Here is a 17,421-nt window from a genome sequence, read left to right as displayed (position 1 = left end):
ACCCCACCCCCCACTCCAACAACACTCAGTTTGTTTCCTGCGATTAAGAATTCCTCATATCAGTGAGATCATATGATACATGTCTCTCTCTTTTTGACTTATTTCACTCAACATAATACCCTCCAGTTCCATCCACGTCGTTGCAAATGGCAAGATCTCATTCCTTTTGATGGCTGCATAATATTCCATTGTATATATATACCACATCAAGAGGTGACTATTAACCAGAGCCTACTTCAGCCACTTCACTTGGAGGTGGATCCTGAAATTCAGGGAGTCAAGACCCAGGAGCGGGAGCAGATTATGGTCCTCAACAACAAGTTTGCCTCCTTCATTGACAAGGTGAGTACCTCAAGGGCAGGTGAGTCTCTGGCCCCTGATCAAATAACTGAGAGGGCCTTGCGCCCTGCCACCTCTTACCACCTTGTACTATCTCAGTTTGGCGGTACCAATCACGTCCAGAAGTATATGTTCTGGGACCTTAAGAAAGCATTTACCTCATTAGGCCTCAATTTGACTTATTGAGGGGATTTATTTTTATCTTTTCTTTTTGGCAGGAAAGCAGGTAAGAAGTGTGAAAATACCCCACAGAAAAAATACATGGTGTAGTGACTTCATTCTCATTCATCATTATTCACTTTCCATATACCCACTCATCCATCCATCTATCCACCCACCCACCCACTCATCCATCCATCCATCCACACAGCCATCCCACAAACATTTACTAAACATCTACTATATGTCGGATACAGTGCCAGGTACTACAGAGAGACTAGAACACAGGTCCTGTCTTCAAGGAGCCATGACATAGCCTAGGTGAATGCTCTGAGGTTATCACTGGGGGCTAAAGTGAAAAGCAGACTAAGTAGGATTCTATCAGTGTTCCTTGTTTTAGTTCATCCAAGGCCAAGAATGGGCCAGATGGAGCCATTGTAGCCCCTCTCCTTAGTTCCCTAATTAAACCTCAGATTAGGGCTGGTCCAGACCCAGATCAGCAAGCAGAGGATGGTAGAGGTCTATGGTAAAGACCTTCCTCCAGCATTTCCTTCCGTCCAGAAGTGGAGGCACAGTAGCCCCTGTAAGCTCCCCAGCAAGTTCTTTGTTCTTGGGGATATGGTGAGAAGCACCCTGGGGCACAGAGGCCCAAGGATGCTCAGTGACTTCCCCTCGGTCCCATAGGAATTCAGTGTTGAGGCCAGAGCTTGACCTATGGTCTGACTGCAGATTAACCATGGCTAAAGTCAACCACTGGGCTGTATATACAGTCTCTGATATCTGGGTAGATGTTGGGGAAGGACAGAGTGTGTGAGCTAGGGGAAGAGGGGTAAGAGTGTTGAGGCCCAAAGATAGCCAAACAGGAGTTCAACAGAACAAAGTGCTTCTGGCTACTTCTGATCACCTTGGATGGGAAATTTGACTGAACATCATCATACCTCAGGCAAGGGCAGGGACTTGGAGAGCTTGACTGGAGTAAGGAGGTGACACCACTGGAGGTCAAGACTAAGCTAAAGGAGAAGACAGGAGAAGAGAGGGCTGGAGGTCAGTGCAATGGCCGTGGGCTACTGGTAACTGATCTCCTGGGACTCATTTGATTGTGGTTCCCACCATTAATATAGGACATTCGTTGCATTTTATGGTGTGGGGCTATGGGCAGAGGCCAAGTTGCAGGAGACTGTGGCAACCTGTCCTTCCCTAAGGCTTGTCATGACCAAGAGGAAAGAGCCCCCAGGACTCTGGCCTGGCTGGAAGGGAGAAGGCTTCTACTGCAGTGGATTCTGACTCTAGTTTCTGATCTGGTCTTTCTGCTTTCACCCTTAACCTCATATAGTCCATCCTCAGAGCCACACGAGAGGCATTCTTTAAAAACATTGCATCACTTCTCTTTTTGAATCCCCCATTGGCTGTTCGTCTCATTTGGAATAAACGCCAAGATCCTATAAGGCCCTGTGTGATCTGGCCTCCACCCCGCAGCTACTGCTCACCCCTGGCTTGCATTTGTGAGAATTAGGCAACATTGCTACCACTGGGTGGAACATCTCTCAAGCTGCACAGTTTAGTGAACAGAGTGAGGGCAGGAGTTTAGCTCCCCAGGGTACAAACTCGTTGTCTGCAGTGACCCTACAGTCCCTCCGTGCTCCTCTCCTGTTTCTCTCTTGCTTACTAGGACACTATTGCATGCTTGCATCCTCCACCACCCCACGCCTGCCTCAGGGCCTTTGCTCCTGCCATTCCCTCTGCTTTGAATGCCTCCTCCCCAAAAGTGGTCTGGCTTGCTCCCTCATCTCCTTCAGGTCTTTTCTCAGATGCCACTATCCTAGCGGGGCCTTCCCTGATCTCCCTTTTCAAAATAGCACCCCCACACCAGCATCCCTGTCCACCATCCCCGTGTTGCTTTTCTCCATTGTCCCTAAGACCATATGACACACTAGATATTTCACATGCCTCCGGGTGCAGACTATCCAGGCCACTCACCACCTGGCATAGAGGATTCAAGCTCAGCTGAACAAAGCCAGGCCGGTGTCCCCATGGGAAGAGATGCACCCCATCCCTTTCCTTCCTGAGGTCCCTTTTCCTTGTTGTTGGTTCTACAAAAGCCTTTGTGTCCATTTCTACTCTCTGAGTGTCCAAGCCTGACACCTGAAGGGCTGATTTGATTTGTCGTTCAACATGTATTTATTGAGTAATTATCATGTGCCAGACTATTCTGGGTGTGGGAGATTCAATTATAAACAGGGGGACGTCACTTTAGTTGAGATCAAAAGGGTAAATAGGGCATAGCCAAGCAAAGAGCTGGGGAGATCTGGGCTGCTGGAGGCAGCAGGAGGTCCCTGGGCCTGGAGTGTCATAAGCAAGAGGGTCACGACAAGCCAAGAGGGGTGTGCTTTTCCCAGCACGAAGGTGAGCTCAGTATGATGCTAAGTTTCATCTGTGCTGATGGGACAGAGCCCGGGAGTGTTTTGGGGAGCCTGGGAAAAATCACAATGGCTTTCAGTGATTTTTCTAGAGATTAAATCTTACTAAAATTGCCTGGCGCTCCCTGCAGCCAGTCTCTGCCTTTGCAGTTTGGGTGGCCTGATGAGAACCCCGGGTTCTTTTGCTGATGTGCTCCGAGGTATTGTGTGCAGGGGGAGAAAGTGCTCTGGCTCATCTGCCCCTCATTGTTTATTTGATGTGGAGATTCTATTGTGGGCCCATGAGATTTGTTCCCTTCAGTTCCCACAATACTGAGCACAGGGCCGAGACCCCTGTTTGATTTGTCCACCTTCTGGCAGTGCCCCTAGAGCAAAACGAGGCCAGGTGGCAGGAATTTCCCATGGCGGGGGGCGGGGGGTGGGTTCAAACTGAGACAACCTGTGAGATCTGCTTGCCTTAGCTCTTGCTTTGATGAAGCTAACACAAATGAGCCATGGGGAATAGCATTCACTGTGCACGTCTCCTAGCCTAGAGTCAGAATCCAACGGGAGTTAACAAGGGCTGGCCCCTCAGAAGGGCAGTCCTAAGGGCCGGGGGTTTGGGGCATCCTCCTTGGTGCCGCATCGTAGGGGAGTGTCTTCAGGGTTCTGTTTTGACTGCACAAAGCAGTGGGTTTGTCCTCACACACAACTCCCAGGAGGATCCTGGAGTGTGCGTGTGTGTGTTGTGTGCGTGTGCACGTGTGTGTGTGTCCGCACCTAAGCAAAGCATAGAGGCATCCCTTATCTTCGCCAAAGGCATGGGGAGGGAGGCTCCATCTAAGGGCAACCTGCAGAGGTAAGGTGAGGGTTGATCATGATCATGCGGAGCACAATCCATGTACTTGGTCAGCACAGCCAGTCAGCTCTCTGGACCCTGTACCTGAGCTTTGTGCCCAGTTTCCGGAAGAGAGATAGTAAGAATATAGGAGGATGTCCACTCTCCATTTTCTGCATCAGTGAAAGTTAATGAAGGGAATAGCAACATGAGTATTTCCCAAACACTAGACACCCCCAAAGTCCTTACTTTGGGGCATGGGCATACATTACACAACACTTTTAAAAAGTGGGAACAGGGGTGCCTGGGTGGCTCAGTCAGTTAAGCATCTGACTTCAGCTCAAGTCATGATCAAGCAGGGTCCTGGTATTGAGTCTCACATCGGGCTTCCAGCTCGGCGAGGAGTCTGCTTCCCCACTCCCTCTGCCCCTCCCCCGGCTCGTGCTCTCTGCCTCTCTCTCAAATGAGTAAATAAAACCTTTAAAAAAAATAAAAAGTGGGAGCATTTATTTTTTTTTAAATTCGGAGTTAACATTTAAGTGAGGTGACCTTCCTGAAACACACTGGCAGACAGCAGAGGTGGTGGGGTCTGCAGGATGGGGGCACCCAGGCTGGTTTGTTCAGAACTCAGTATAATCTTCTAAGTCAAATTGTTTCTGCTCTCTTATTGTCTCCTCTCCTCAATCACAGACAGCACTTCAGCCGCAAAGAGAAATGAGCCTTGGAGATGTTAGTGTTTCAGATGCTCTGTATCACCGTTGCTGTACGTTGGCACGGAGTGTGGAGTGTGGGAGTGACAGCTCTGTGGTATACGTGGCTAGAGCTGAAGGGAAGAAGGCACTCCAGTGGAGGTGGTTTGCCTCCAAAACCAGAGTTGGCTTAGTAACTTAGTGTTAATTTTAGGCAAGTTGACCTTACAGCCCTTGGTCAACCATCAGAAACCACATTGTGTTCTGTGTGTCCTGGTCCCGCAGTTAGGGAAGCTCTCAGATCCCAAGAGGGGCCACCTTGGTTCTCTGAGGTCCAGATATGGTGTGTGGTTGCCAGTCTTCCTACCCGGGGGGGATGCTTCTTGGACCCACAGCCTGGGGTGAACTTGGAAGTCTCTTGCTCCTAGGTGCGATTCCTGGAGCAGCAGAATCAGGTGCTACAAGCAAAGTGGGAGCTGCTACAGCAAGTAAACACCTCTACTCGGACGAATGACCTGGAGCCCATCTTGGAGAACTACATCAGTGAGCTGCGGAGGCAGGTGGATTTTCTCAGTGCTGAGCAGATGCGCCAGAACACAGAAGTTAGGAACATGCAGGATGTCCTGGAGGACTACAAGAACAAGTGAGAGCCCAGGCAGGGTAAAGGGGTCAGAGGGAAGCATGGCAGGGAACTGATTCAGGGGCAAGACATCCTGCTTTAGTGTTAGTATGTGAAGGGTGGACCAGGGTCCCCAGGTGCAGCCACCCAGCTCTGTACCACACAACGGCAGAGGGCATCTTGCATATGGCAGCTCTGGTAGGATGGTGGTACCAGTCAGCTCTCAAATGTATTGGGTGGGGAAGGGCAGACTATCCTCAGGGTGCTGGACCCAGATGAGCCAAGTTCCAGTGGGTTTTGCCACTTTCTAGCTGCTTGCAAGTCTGTCTTTCTAAGCCTTTAGTTTTCACCTTAGTAAAGTGGGGATGGAAAGCACTCTCCCTGTTGGGTTGCTGCGACAGGCAGATCTGGGCTCTCAGGCTTCGGTGTGCAGCAGGCTGGTTGAGTAGGCCTGGAATGCGACCAGAGTGTTTGCATTTCTAGTATGCTTCCACGTGATGCTGGTGGACTGGGGAGCACACTTTGAGCACCGCTTGTTTAGATGACATTATGCTTAATAAGTTCCCAGACTGTGCCTGCACATACTAAGCACTAGCTATTATTAATCATAATGGTCGGGACTTGTCTAATTCCAGATCATCTGCTCCAGTCCCGTGCAGGCAACTGAGAGGCTTCTCCCTCCCCATGCTAGGGGTGCAGGTTGCCACCCTTGACATCATCACCCTGACACACCAATCAGAGAGTCAAGAGTGTGTGACTCAAAAAGGGCAAGATGAAATTCACACTGACGGTGTTGGGGGGCAACATTGTAGGTGACATTTTTTTCTCTTTAAAACAATTTAGTAAAAGCGGCTATTTATGTCCTCAGCTGCAAAAAATGGCTATCCTCTGGTAGGGGATAGCCAAAGTCTAACACTAAAAATCTGGGACATTCCAAGCCGCTTGCTGTGAGGAGGAATCTCAAGGAGCCAAGGTCAGCCTCGGCAGCCTATCTGTGTTTCTTACCTCCTCCCACAGATACGAGGAAGAGATCAACGGGAGGACCAACACTGAAAATGACTTTGTCGTCCTGAAGAAGGTGAAGGATGGGGGAGGCCCCAGGGGGACTGTGGGTCCAGGGGACTGAGCAGAGGGAGGAACTCCTGTGGGATGCCGTGTGACCAAGGGGTGGACAGGTGACTGCTGGGGGCAGCTTGTGGAGGGTGTGGCCTGAAGGCTGGGCCCCTGCACTGAAGGGGTTAAGTCTGAAAGTGATGTCGATAGGAATCTTGAGGCTTCCTTGAGTGCTTATCTCTCCACAGTCCTGAATGTGAGGTTCAATCAACTGACACTTGTTGAGTGTCAGTTACGTGCAGCCTTGAGACCTGGGGAGGGACCTGGGGTGCTTTGTGTGACTGACTGGGATGAGGGCCTTGGTGTCACATTTCTTCCTGGTCAGGAAAGCCAGAGTTTTTGCAGGTCCCTCACCTGAGTGAGGTGAGGAAATTTGCAGGCAAGGAAATAAACCCAGAGAGGTTTTGCCACTTGCCTGGGTCACCCAGTGAGCTAGTGGCAGGCGACACTTGGACAATAAAGTCAGAATATTTTTGCTTGCCGTTCAGGATGTGGCTGCTGCTTACATGAGCAAGGTAGACCTGGAGTCCAAGGTGAATGTTCTGTTTGGAGAGATCAGTTTCCTGAAGTATTTATTTGAGATGGTGAGTTCAGTCCTCATGAGAAACCCTTCTCTTTCCTCACATGTCACAAAGGGTATGGGCTGTTGGAGGGGGAGGCATGAAACCCAGCATGACCCACTAGGGACTCCTCTCCCCAGTCACCTCAACTCTGGGACTGGAGTCAGCCTCCCAACCCCCAGTGCTCAGATTCCTGGGTGCAGGTGCTGGAGATGGGAGGCAGGGAGTGTCCTGAGGGAGAAGATGGAGCAGCTCTTGATTCTATCTGGAAATGAGGTTAATATCCAGGACATACAGGGACAAAACTGACCAGAAATCTTCACCAGTGCTGGGAATCCAATAGAGCTATTGGGGAATTCTGTAGGAGAGGACAGTGTGGATCCTAAAGGGACGAAGCCTACAGTGGTGATGGATAATATCCTTCTACCACCCCTGGCCCTACTGTTGCTCATGTCTACTTTGGGCCAGATGCTGTGCAAGGAGCTTTGCCCGCCTTGGTCTCCATTCTGCTGATGAGAGAGCTGAGGCACTGAGAGACTGAATCACTAGTTCAGTCACACATCTAGTCGGTGGTAGAGCCCAGGCTCAAAAGTGAGGGAATGGCTGTGCAAAGAGAGTCCCTTCTATGGCTCTGAGAGCTCATGTATTTCCCAAGGAGCAAGTCTGCCTGTCAGAGGGCCCAAGATGGCAGCCAAGCCAAGTAAGGCGGGGAGAGAGGGCACAGGAGAGGCATGATGGGCAGGTGGTGCCTACAGGAGCTCTGAATTCACGCTCCTTTCTTCTCCCCAGAAGCTAGGTCTGGGGGCCTTTACCTTTAGTTAAGACACCTCTTGGGGTACAACAACTTTTCAAAGAACTTTCCCCAAGACTCGCATCTGGCCCAGGCTTCTGGTTTCCCCAAAGAGCCTTGAGGGGACAGTAGAGGGAAACTGAGGCCCCAGGAGGAGAGTGGAAGGAGTCAGCCTGTGGTCTATGCCTTGCAGGAGCTGTCGCAGATGCAAACCCACATCAGCAACACCAATGTCATCTTGTCTATGGACAATAACCGCTTCCTGGACCTGGACAGCATCATCGATGCGGTGAGGACCCAGTATGAGCTGATCGCACAGAAGAGCAAGGATGAGGCCAAGGCGCTGTACCAGACCAAGGTGGGCACTGCTGCCCTTCCATCCAGACTTGGTACCCCAAACCAGACATAGCCTCAGAATTTCTATCGTCTTTCTCTTATTTTGGAAGTTTTATATACATATATATATATATACATATATATATATACACACACATACATACATGTATCTATATACATTTTATACATATATATAAAATTTCATTTACTCCTTACAACAACCCTGTGAGGTAAGGAGTTGATTACCCCTGTTTTGAAGATAGTAGAGTATGAACTCACCTAGTTTGCCTAGGGTCTTATGGCTGGTAAGCGGCAGGGGCAGGACTTAAACTTAGGTGCTCCGCCTACAAACCCATGCCCTAAACCACTATAATGTTTTTTATTCTTACTTTTTTCATAATGAGATCTTTTAAGCTGTGGTTCTGTACTTTACTCTTTCACTTATTACTTGTGAATGCCGTTCTGTGACATTAAATATTCTATGTCACTTTTAATAGCAGCATGATGCTCGGTGGTAAGAATTTACCTTTGTCAGATAAACATCTCTGTGGCTAAGTCTTCGGGCACATCTATGATTACTTCTTTAATATCAATGGACTCGGACCTTTTTGGAGGGCGAAGACTGTAGTTAAGGGTCAAAGGCCGGTCCCTACATTCTGAGCTCCTGACACTTGCGATCTGCTTTCTCAACTCCAATTTTGGCGGGCCTCTGTCTCACTGCCCTGCAGGCAAGGGTTCTGAGCGGCATGGATTTCAGCATCAGACCAGGGAGGCAGATGGTCAACAGGGAAAGCATCAGAATGCAGAGCTTCCCTTGAACCAGCAACCCTGTGCCCCTTGCTTCCTCCAGAGCCCTGCCCGGGGGAGCCTACTGATGCGGCCATGTAGATACAGAAATGACATAGAGAGGAGAATGGGAATAAACAAGGGGCATGCTGAGGGGCTCTGAGGAAATAAGGTCGTGGCTGCTAGGGAAACCATCCTGGAAAAGGGTAGGAAGGAATATAGGTATGGTGGCAAAAGGGAAGAGGTCCCCGTGTGGGTAAGGGCCTCTAGTAAGGCTTAGATGGGGGAACAAGTAGGTGGAAAAGGGCATCCAGGAGCAGCTTTGTCTGTCTGGGATGTGGGTCTGGCCCAGAGACTGATGAGAAGGAGGGAGGCTTGAACAAGACTGTGTGTGTGTATGTGTGTGTGTGATGTCACGGCTCAAATGAGGGAGCTTTGGTACGGGAGTGTGTATGACGGGCATCACAGCTCTGGGGTGGGGCGTACCTGGGAACTGTCCCTGGAGAGCAGCTTTGGGCAGGGCCTGGGAAGGCAGACTCACTCCCTCGTGGAAGGCCTCGTGGTGCGCAGCAGGCTGACCATGATGTTGCCTTTGACCCTCAGTACCAAGAGCTCCAGATCTCAGCGGGAAGACACGGAGACGAGCTGAAGAACAGCAAGATGGAGATCGCTGAGCTCCACCGCACCATCCAGAGGCTGCAGGCAGAGATCAGCAACATCAAGAAGCAGGTGAGAAGGATGCTCAGGGTGGGCTGACCAGGCATGCCGCCTCCCACAGAGCCCTGCCAAATGGGGCTCCTGAAACTCACCCCCCCATTCGGTTCTTCTCTGCGACTTTCTCCTGAGTAGATTGAGCAGATGCATATGGCCATTTCGGATGCAGAGGAGAGAGGAGAGCAGACCCTTCAGGATGCGCGGCAGAAGCTGCAGGACATGGAGGAGGCCCTGCAGCAGTCCAAGGAGGAGCTTGCCCGACTGCTGCGAGACTACCAGGCGCTGCTGGGGGCCAAGCTGTCCCTGGACGTGGAGATTGCCACCTACTGCAAGCTGCTGGAGGGCGAGGAGAGCAGGTGGGCCATGCTTCTGGGGCCAGCATGCAGGCTGCATCCCTGAGCGGTGGGACTATTTGGAGGGAAGACAATCCCTGTTTTCTGGAAAGACTGGTAGCCCCGGGCTGAGCAGAAACATCCGAATCAGAAGCAGAGGATGTGTCATTGGCATCATTCCCCTGCCTCTGAGCAGAATGTCCCTATACCCCAACCTAAGGCACTGCAGCCAGTGCTAAATGGCTTTCCGAAACTGTTTAAAACCCCTTCTAGCCCCTCACTTCCTGACCTCCTGGCCTGTGCACCCACCTTTCCCTAAAGTTTGGGGACAGTTTTTCACTTTACGGGACTCTCTCTGCTCTGGATGTCTCCAGGCTGTCACCTGCCTTCCTCCTGGCTTTGCTGGTCTGACCGATGTGTGTGCTTTGGTTTTTTTACAGGATGTCAGGGGAGCTGCAGAGCCACGTGAGCATCTGTAAGTAGCAGGGTCCAGGCGGGGGGCTGCTTGGGGCCCGCGGCAGAGGGAGGGCCGGGGAGGGCAGGCCAGCAGGGACCGGCAGTCAGCGATTTAGTTTCTAGTCCTGCACCATGAAAAACCACAGTGAGCCAATAGACTGCCGAGCCTGGAGAAATTCGCTGAGATAAATTGTTCCGATTTTAGTGCTTACGTATCTTAATGTTGATGAGACCTAATAATCAGTAGTAGCTTAGAACTCGTCAAGGTATATGGCTAATGAAAACGGGTCCTGACATGCTTTGTCTGTCTTTTTCCTTATTATTTTGTTCAATTAGCCAACATATAGGACATCATTGATTTTTGACGTAGTGTTCAACGATTCATTAGTTCCGTAAAACACCCAGTGCTTTGTCCTATGAAGAATACTTGGAAAAGGGGAACCTTTTCATCCTATATGGTTTTGCAAGTCAGACGCTGCCTGCGACTAAGGGTGCAGGAGGGTGCCCCAGGGCGGGTGCAGAGGGGTGCAGGGGGGAGGTGCAGGCGGGTCCCCCGGCCAGCCCTTCTGACCCCAGCTCGGGCTGCCCTCTCCCCACAGCTGTGCAGAGCAGTCAGACGACCAGCAGCGGCGGCGGCTACGGAGGGGGCTCCCGAGGGCCAGGGGAGGTGGTTACGCGGGCGGCGGCGGCGGGGGCGGGGGCTACGGAGGGAGCAGCCGGAGCAGCAGCAAGTACGGGGGCAGAGGCGGCGGCGGCTCGTCCCGCGTGCAGATCATCCAGACCTCCACCAACACTTCCCACAAGCGAGTCGTGGAGTAGAGGGAGGCTCACACAGCCCCGCCGGCAGGGCGCTCTCCTGTCCCCTCCCCGGCGCCCTTTCTGAACCCCTCTCACTTACCTTTCCCTCATGGGTCTCTGCAGCTTTGCTAACACGTTCCACGCTAGCTGGGGAAGCAGGCGGATAACCCCAAACAGCAGATCTGTCTTTGGAGGGCGCTGGCTGGCTGACAGAATCACAGCCAGACAGCTCTCCACTCAGACTCCACTCCGCTGGCCATGCCCCTGCCCCTGGGGACATCCAGGGGCCCAGTCTAGCCCTGGAGAAAAAGAGCCTGTAGAGTATCTACAGAGCGGATAATGGAGAGTTAAGGTCAAGGACACCAGGTTTCTCACCCCCAGGCTCCCTTTCCTACACCTGGGCTGCCCTGTGAACAATAATCCATCCCTTAGGGGACCCACAGAACGAGGCCTTTGGGCGAGTAGCTTGGCAAGAGGAACCTCTGTGCCGGGGACCCATTCCTGTCTGTTGGTCTGTTAGCCTCATACTTGCATGTTGATGGAGAGTATGGATTTGCTGTCCTCATCAGACACCTTGAAGTATGTCTGGTCCTGATTCTGCATCTCCGTCTTAAGAAGCATTATTCTCTGGGCTAACAGCTCAAGGTGGGAATATTTCAGAGGGCATGCATCCTTGTCCCCTGGGAGGACTAATTATCCCCAAATAGAGGAGTCAGTGGGGGAAGCCATGGAGTTCTGTTCTGTCCTGCCCCTCCTGACAGCTCCAATTCTTTGGCAGCCTGGCCCTTCCTGAGCTCTGCTCCATAATGGCCCTCCTGAGAATTGTCCAGGAAGCTGGGCATGTGCCGCCTAGAGCTGCTGTGTCCAGGTGCCAGGCCCAGAGGAATTGGAAGATTAAGCATGGGTCTTGGGAGGGTTCAATCCTGACCAGTCCGGAAGCTGCCTGTTATGTGTAAGGAAGCATGGAGCCCTTTCCTGGGCTCTCAGAGTCCCTCTACCTCCTGTTCTCTGTGACTGAGCACTTCCTGAGAATTTAACCCTTCCTTTCAGGCCTTACACACGATGTTTGAGATGCGCTGGAGGGGACAGGAAGGGGAAACTATAAGCCAACTAGCAGGCCTGCAGAGGGGGAGGGTGGTGTTGCTTCTAAGAACTGGAGTCACCTTTGCTTTCTTGCTGAGTCCTAATGCAACCTCCAAGTCCCTGATTCTCTTTGGGGCATCGGATGGGCTCAGTGGGGGTCCCTTGCGGAGTGGTGTGACCGCATCATTTCCTGGTTGAAGGGCTTGACATTTCTGGTGTTTCTACAATAAAATTTTCTGTGATCTCAAACTGCTGTTCAGTCAGAGATAAGTGATTTCTTCTTAAATTTCTGCAGGCCTCTGCAATTATTCATATCTGGGAAGTATTACTTTTATTATTTTTTATTGCATGATCTTAAAAGACCTTGCAGAATGATCTTACTAGTGCTGAAAGTGGCCGCTCATTCCGAAGTCAGTCACACATTGGTTCAGCATGCATTCATTCTGCTCTGGCCGTGTGCCAGGAGGAGGCCTCGGCCCTGGGAATGCAATGTTGGCTGAACCCGTTTCTGAATCTTCAGGTACTCACAACCCAAATGATAGATTATGGCAGAGGGGAAAGTTCAGAGGGAGGAGAAATCAGAGCAATGCGTCCTTGCGGACCTTTTAGCCTGAAGGTGGTAGCAAGGCCTGTCCTGTGGACATAGGCAGACCCTCCATTGCAGGAGCTGTGGGACCTGCAGTAGATGCCAATTCTGGGGAAGGGAAGCTTCGCCCCAAAGCTTGGCCCTCCTAGAGGGCTAGAAAGTGGAACAGGCCTGGGGAAAACCGTGGAAGTAGGTGAGGGCAGGGCCTCAGGGAAGCGCCCTTCAGACAGGGGGCTAGTCTTCCAGAGACTCAAAGATAAGAGAGACTGAATGTGTGTGAGTGAGAGAGGTCCGGCTCCCAGGAGACAGGAGCTCAGAAGATAAGAGACTGAGCCCATTCACCCAGTGGGGGTCCTGGGCAGGGTCTTCTGGAATCCATGCCTCTGGGGGAGGCATAGATGCAGACATTCAAGAATGGAGCAAGTTAAGCTACCGCCTTATCCTATGTGGTATTTCTGAGTCTGTGTAAAGGAGTTGCATAAAAGATGTGACCTACTTTTTCCTTCCCTGAAGGAGTACAGATGACAGTTGGATATGGGATTCATTCAAATATGACTGCAGTCCATATTGATAAGACAGTGTGTTCCCACGCAGGTGCCTACCTTCTCTCTGAGAGGCTTCTCCCCATCTCACCTTGGCAGCAGACCTGTGGGGGAACGGGCTGGGAAAGGAGAGGTGGGCAGAGGGGCTGCCCGAAGGCAAGGAGAGAGGGCGTAGACAGAAGCCATGCCACACTTGAAGTAAAAAAAAAAAAAAATCCAAGAGCACGGGATAGGGACGGGGAGAGAGAAAACAGCAGTGGGTGTAAACTTGGTTTAGAGTGTTCAGCTGCCGATGGTGACAGTGCATGAGCCAACAGCAGTTGGTGGCCAGTGGGGACAAGCGTGGGGACCAGGAAGAGAGTAGTGTGCCAAGTCCACTTTGGCTCTCCTGTAGTCTGACCACTCTGAGGACATTACTAAAGAGGAGTCCATTCAGATGACAGTGGCTAGGATGACAGGGGTGGGTGATCAGAAACCTGGCCACAGGGGGACGGTAGAAGGCCCTGGATGTCTTTGGGGGGAGATGTGACAGTTAACTGCAAAGATTTGAAGAGTTTCCTTGGCAAAGAGGGGTTGACCCCAGCTGATGACCCAGATGAACAGGTGGGAACTGCAGCAGATTTGGCTCAGGGTAAGAAGCAATTTTTATTGATCCTGAGATGGGAGAGGCGTGAGGAGTTGGCACATTTCAAGCAGAGGTTGGCTAACTATCTGGCAGGAGGTTGAGGGAGGGACTGAATGATACGTGGGAATATGTGTATGGCAGCCATTCATCCCTTTGCTGCCCTCAGAGTTCGTGTGATGGAGCCTGAGAAAAAAGTTTTACTCTCTATTTTATATTGGGGAAAATTAAGGTCAGATGCCAAGGAATGATCAAGTCATGGAGAGGCCAAGGGCCCAAGGGCCAAGGATGGTGAAATGAACCCAAGTTTTCTGACACCACAGACCTAGTCCAGGGTGTGGATTAGATTCTCGCTGGGATCATGCCTGCGCACATGATGTGCTTAGGAAATCCAAGCTGGCTCTGGATAAAAACACAGGGCAAGGTGGATCAGAGGTCATCTTGCCCATCCTTCTCTTTCTGGGCAGTAATTGGGATTTTCCCAAAAAACATGACCCTGTTTTTTCTCTTCAGAAACCTTGACCTTCTCAATCATGGAGAACCGGGGGACAGATGGAGGGAATCACATGCCTGAATCCTAGAATACTGGAACAGAGATTCCACAGGGCAGGGGCATGAGAAAGGTAGGGTAAGGAGAGAGGAGTTAGCCAAGGAGGATCTTGGACTCCAAGGAAAGGCCTTGATATCATGTTCCGGGCCTGAGCCAGGGCGTCAGCACTAAAAGATGCTGGGAGGAGGCTTCCTGGTATAAACAATACTCCTGTTAGAGACAATGAGATCCTATCAGGAGCAAATGCCTCTCAGTGTAGCTCACCCCAGTGACAACAAGGAGCCATCCCATAGCCCTCTAACCATGTACAAAATGCTTCCATGTGCGGTATCTCATACGGTTCTCATGGGCCCTGGGGGAGGGCTGGGGGAACACCTGTGATCCTTCCAGGGGCCAGGAAGCATTCCATCCCTGCTTGTAGTCAGTGCTATTCCCACGGCACTGATACTCTGAGGGAGAGTCAAGCAGGCCCATCCACCAAGCAACAGAGGGGCGGGCAGGAGGGAGCACCGAGGAGGGCAGGAGGCCACTCCCAGGGAGTTTGCCCGCAGCTCCTCCAGCTGAGAGGCTGGGGCAGGGCAGGGCAGGGCGCTCTGGGAATCTAAATTTAATTCCACCAGCTTCTCATCTACATAGATTATCATCTAGGAACATGGTGACGGAAGGAGCAACCATTGGCTCAATAAAATTCTAACTCTGTCTGACCTTGGACAAGGTGTACGTTTCTGGGCTGGGAAAGTCCTCGATATCAGGAAGCCTGTGAAGAGTGTTGCTTCACCCTCCATTACTGGACCTTTGGCCCAGGATGCGTCTTCCAGTCATGAGCCATGTGCTCTGATAGGCCCTCTTCAAGCTCGGTGTAACTCCCATCATTTGGTTGGACCTGCTGCCCTGGTTTTATCAGCTTTCTGATCAGTCCAGGAAACTGTGTGTCTTCAGGTTGATCAACACTCTGTTGAAGACTGAGCTGGGAACTTGGGATGTTGTGAGGACTGGTTCTGAATGTCCCAGTGCCCGGCTGGAAGGGCTTCTGGGGGCTCCAGGGTGTGTTCCAGCTTCCACACCTGTCCCAGCATGCTCAGTATGGGGATTTGTCCCCACTCTACAGAACAGGTATTCCACAGTGACGGTAATTCCCAGCTAGCCTAGCCCCCTTGGGCTGCAGGTGCACTCAGCATTCCCTCCTGTGTGTGATGGGCCCCTACCTTCCTTGTTATAGACTTATGCTCCCTTCCTCCCCCAAGGCTTTCACCCACAAGATGACCTTATCGCAAAAACTTAAGCTGCTTTTCCAGGTCTTTTTAGTTTCCAGTGAAACCGGGTCTTGTTCCAAAGTTTTTCCTGATTGTTTTATCATCTTCTGGATCCTTCCAAATACAATAGAGAGAATCCTTCCCTCTTCCTCTATCTAGCATCTACTACACTTTGGTTTCCCTCTAAGGTAGATGCAGTCCCTCTTTGAGATGAGGAAACTCAGGCTCAGAGAGGGCAAGTGACCTACCCAAAGTCACACAGCTAGAAATTTGCAGTCAAGAGCGGGTCTCTGGCTGACTCCATAGCTCAGACAACATCCACCTCCCCTCTCCTACATGTTCATCTTTGGCTTCCTCCTTCCTGGCCTCTATTCTGCGCCAAACCTGCTAGCAAGCCACTGGGGGCCTCTTTCCCTGCTATCTGTCCTAGGCTTCCCTAGTTGGGCACCTCTTCCTTCTGCATAAAAAGCCTCGGCCCCTCCTCTGCTGGCTGCCGGCTTTCCACATCTCACCCCGCCTCCCCATTGTCTGCGACTCTCCTTTATGCCCCCCAGGCTTCAGCTTTCCCCACTCCCCTGAAATTTCCTTCTCCTGTCCCTGGTGGAGTCCCGCAGGGCTGGATGGCTTGTCATTGCATGTCTCTCTTCAACTCAGTCCCATCCTGCAAAAAGCTATCAAAACATCACCACCCTTGCTCCTGCCCATGCCCGCAGCCTGCCTGTGGCAGCTTCATCCCAGTGATCGGTTCTGGGGTATGTGTGTGGGTCCTTGGGATTGGAAGTGCTCTGGCACTCTGATATCCAGCACGGATGGGGGTACCCTTCAGGTGCAGGGGACTATGTGGGAGGCTGGAGCAATTGGTGTTCGAGGAGGGCATCCAAAGACACAGAGGACTTAGTTTTGCTTTCAAAAGGCTTCCAGAGCAATTGAGGGACTAGCAAACACCCATACACACACATGTGAATATGCACTTGAATCTGGCAGCAACTGAACTTAGAAAAAGAAACCAATGGAGCAGCCGAGTGGCTTTAATCAAGGAAAACTCCCTGGAAGAGTGGGCCTTGTCCACTGCCTGGCGGAGCAGGGGAGATGTAGGCATTTGCTCTCAAGGCCTGATGGACAAATCCAGATTCAGGCCCAAATGCTCAGGAATGGAGATTGTGGGTGCCCCCAGAGCTTGCTTATGAGTAGAGGTTTGAAGTGGGTCACTGACAGGCTGCAAGACCCATCAGGGAGAGAAGAGTGTGAGTGGGTTCGTCAGATGGAGAGGAACAGAGGAAGAGGGAAGAGGGTTGAATGGTTTGGGTAAAGCATGGGAGTGGGAAGGTCAAGACATGAGGCTCAGCGAGTGGGCGGCAGGAAACCTGTAGGCCGTGGGGGTGGGCCCGTGACACGAGGAGGCCTTTGGGATAGAGGCAGGCATGTTCTTGCAGTTTGACAGGCTTGGCTTATCAGTTCCCAGCTGGGGGCATGTCTTTTAACCTCCATGAACCTAAGTTGTCTCTTCTTTAAAATGGGGCTAATCCTAGTGACCATGGTGAGGACGTTGGGTGATGTTTAGATGAGATGCGGCTCCTAGCTCATAGTCGGTGCCTGTGGATGTGGGTGCCTCTTTCCTCTTTCATGCTCTCTTTATTTTATAAATGCAGGGCCTGCAAGGAAGCCAGGAGGAAGGGTGCGTGGCTCACGCTTTTCTCCCACATTTGCCTTTTACTATCACTGCACACTCACTGAAGTCCTGGGGACATGGCAGGGAAGGATGAGCTGGGATGGCTGGTGGCATCGCAGCTTCCAGACCCGCTGGGTTCCCGCAAAAGTGAGCCATGGGAACAGAATGGGAGTTTGATTCAGAAACTGGAC

At 51.5% G+C, this 17,421-nt stretch overlaps 1 protein-coding gene across 1 annotated transcript in view; it reads left to right on the top strand.

Moving 5' to 3' along the window:
* LOC102739835 (keratin, type II cytoskeletal 1b) overlaps positions 1-10,946 on the top strand; it is a 15,726-nt gene extending 4,780 nt beyond the window's left edge. Inside the window, 7 exon segments of the mRNA XM_081818966.1 lie at positions 6,642-6,737; positions 7,697-7,861; positions 9,229-9,354; positions 9,475-9,695; positions 10,112-10,146; positions 10,727-10,783; positions 10,786-10,946. Of these exon segments, the coding sequence (XP_081675092.1) occupies positions 6,642-6,737; positions 7,697-7,861; positions 9,229-9,354; positions 9,475-9,695; positions 10,112-10,146; positions 10,727-10,783; positions 10,786-10,946 (861 nt within the window).
* Positions 10,947-17,421: the final 6,475 nt, after the last annotated feature.

The sequence above is a fragment of the Leptonychotes weddellii genome, chromosome 5 (genome assembly GCF_054177405.1).
Source record: "Leptonychotes weddellii isolate Sample4059 chromosome 5, ASM5417740v2, whole genome shotgun sequence".
Lineage (NCBI taxonomy): Eukaryota > Metazoa > Chordata > Mammalia > Carnivora > Phocidae > Leptonychotes > Leptonychotes weddellii.
Note: the sequence above shows the minus strand (reverse complement) of the source record. Positions and strands in the feature narration are given on the sequence as shown.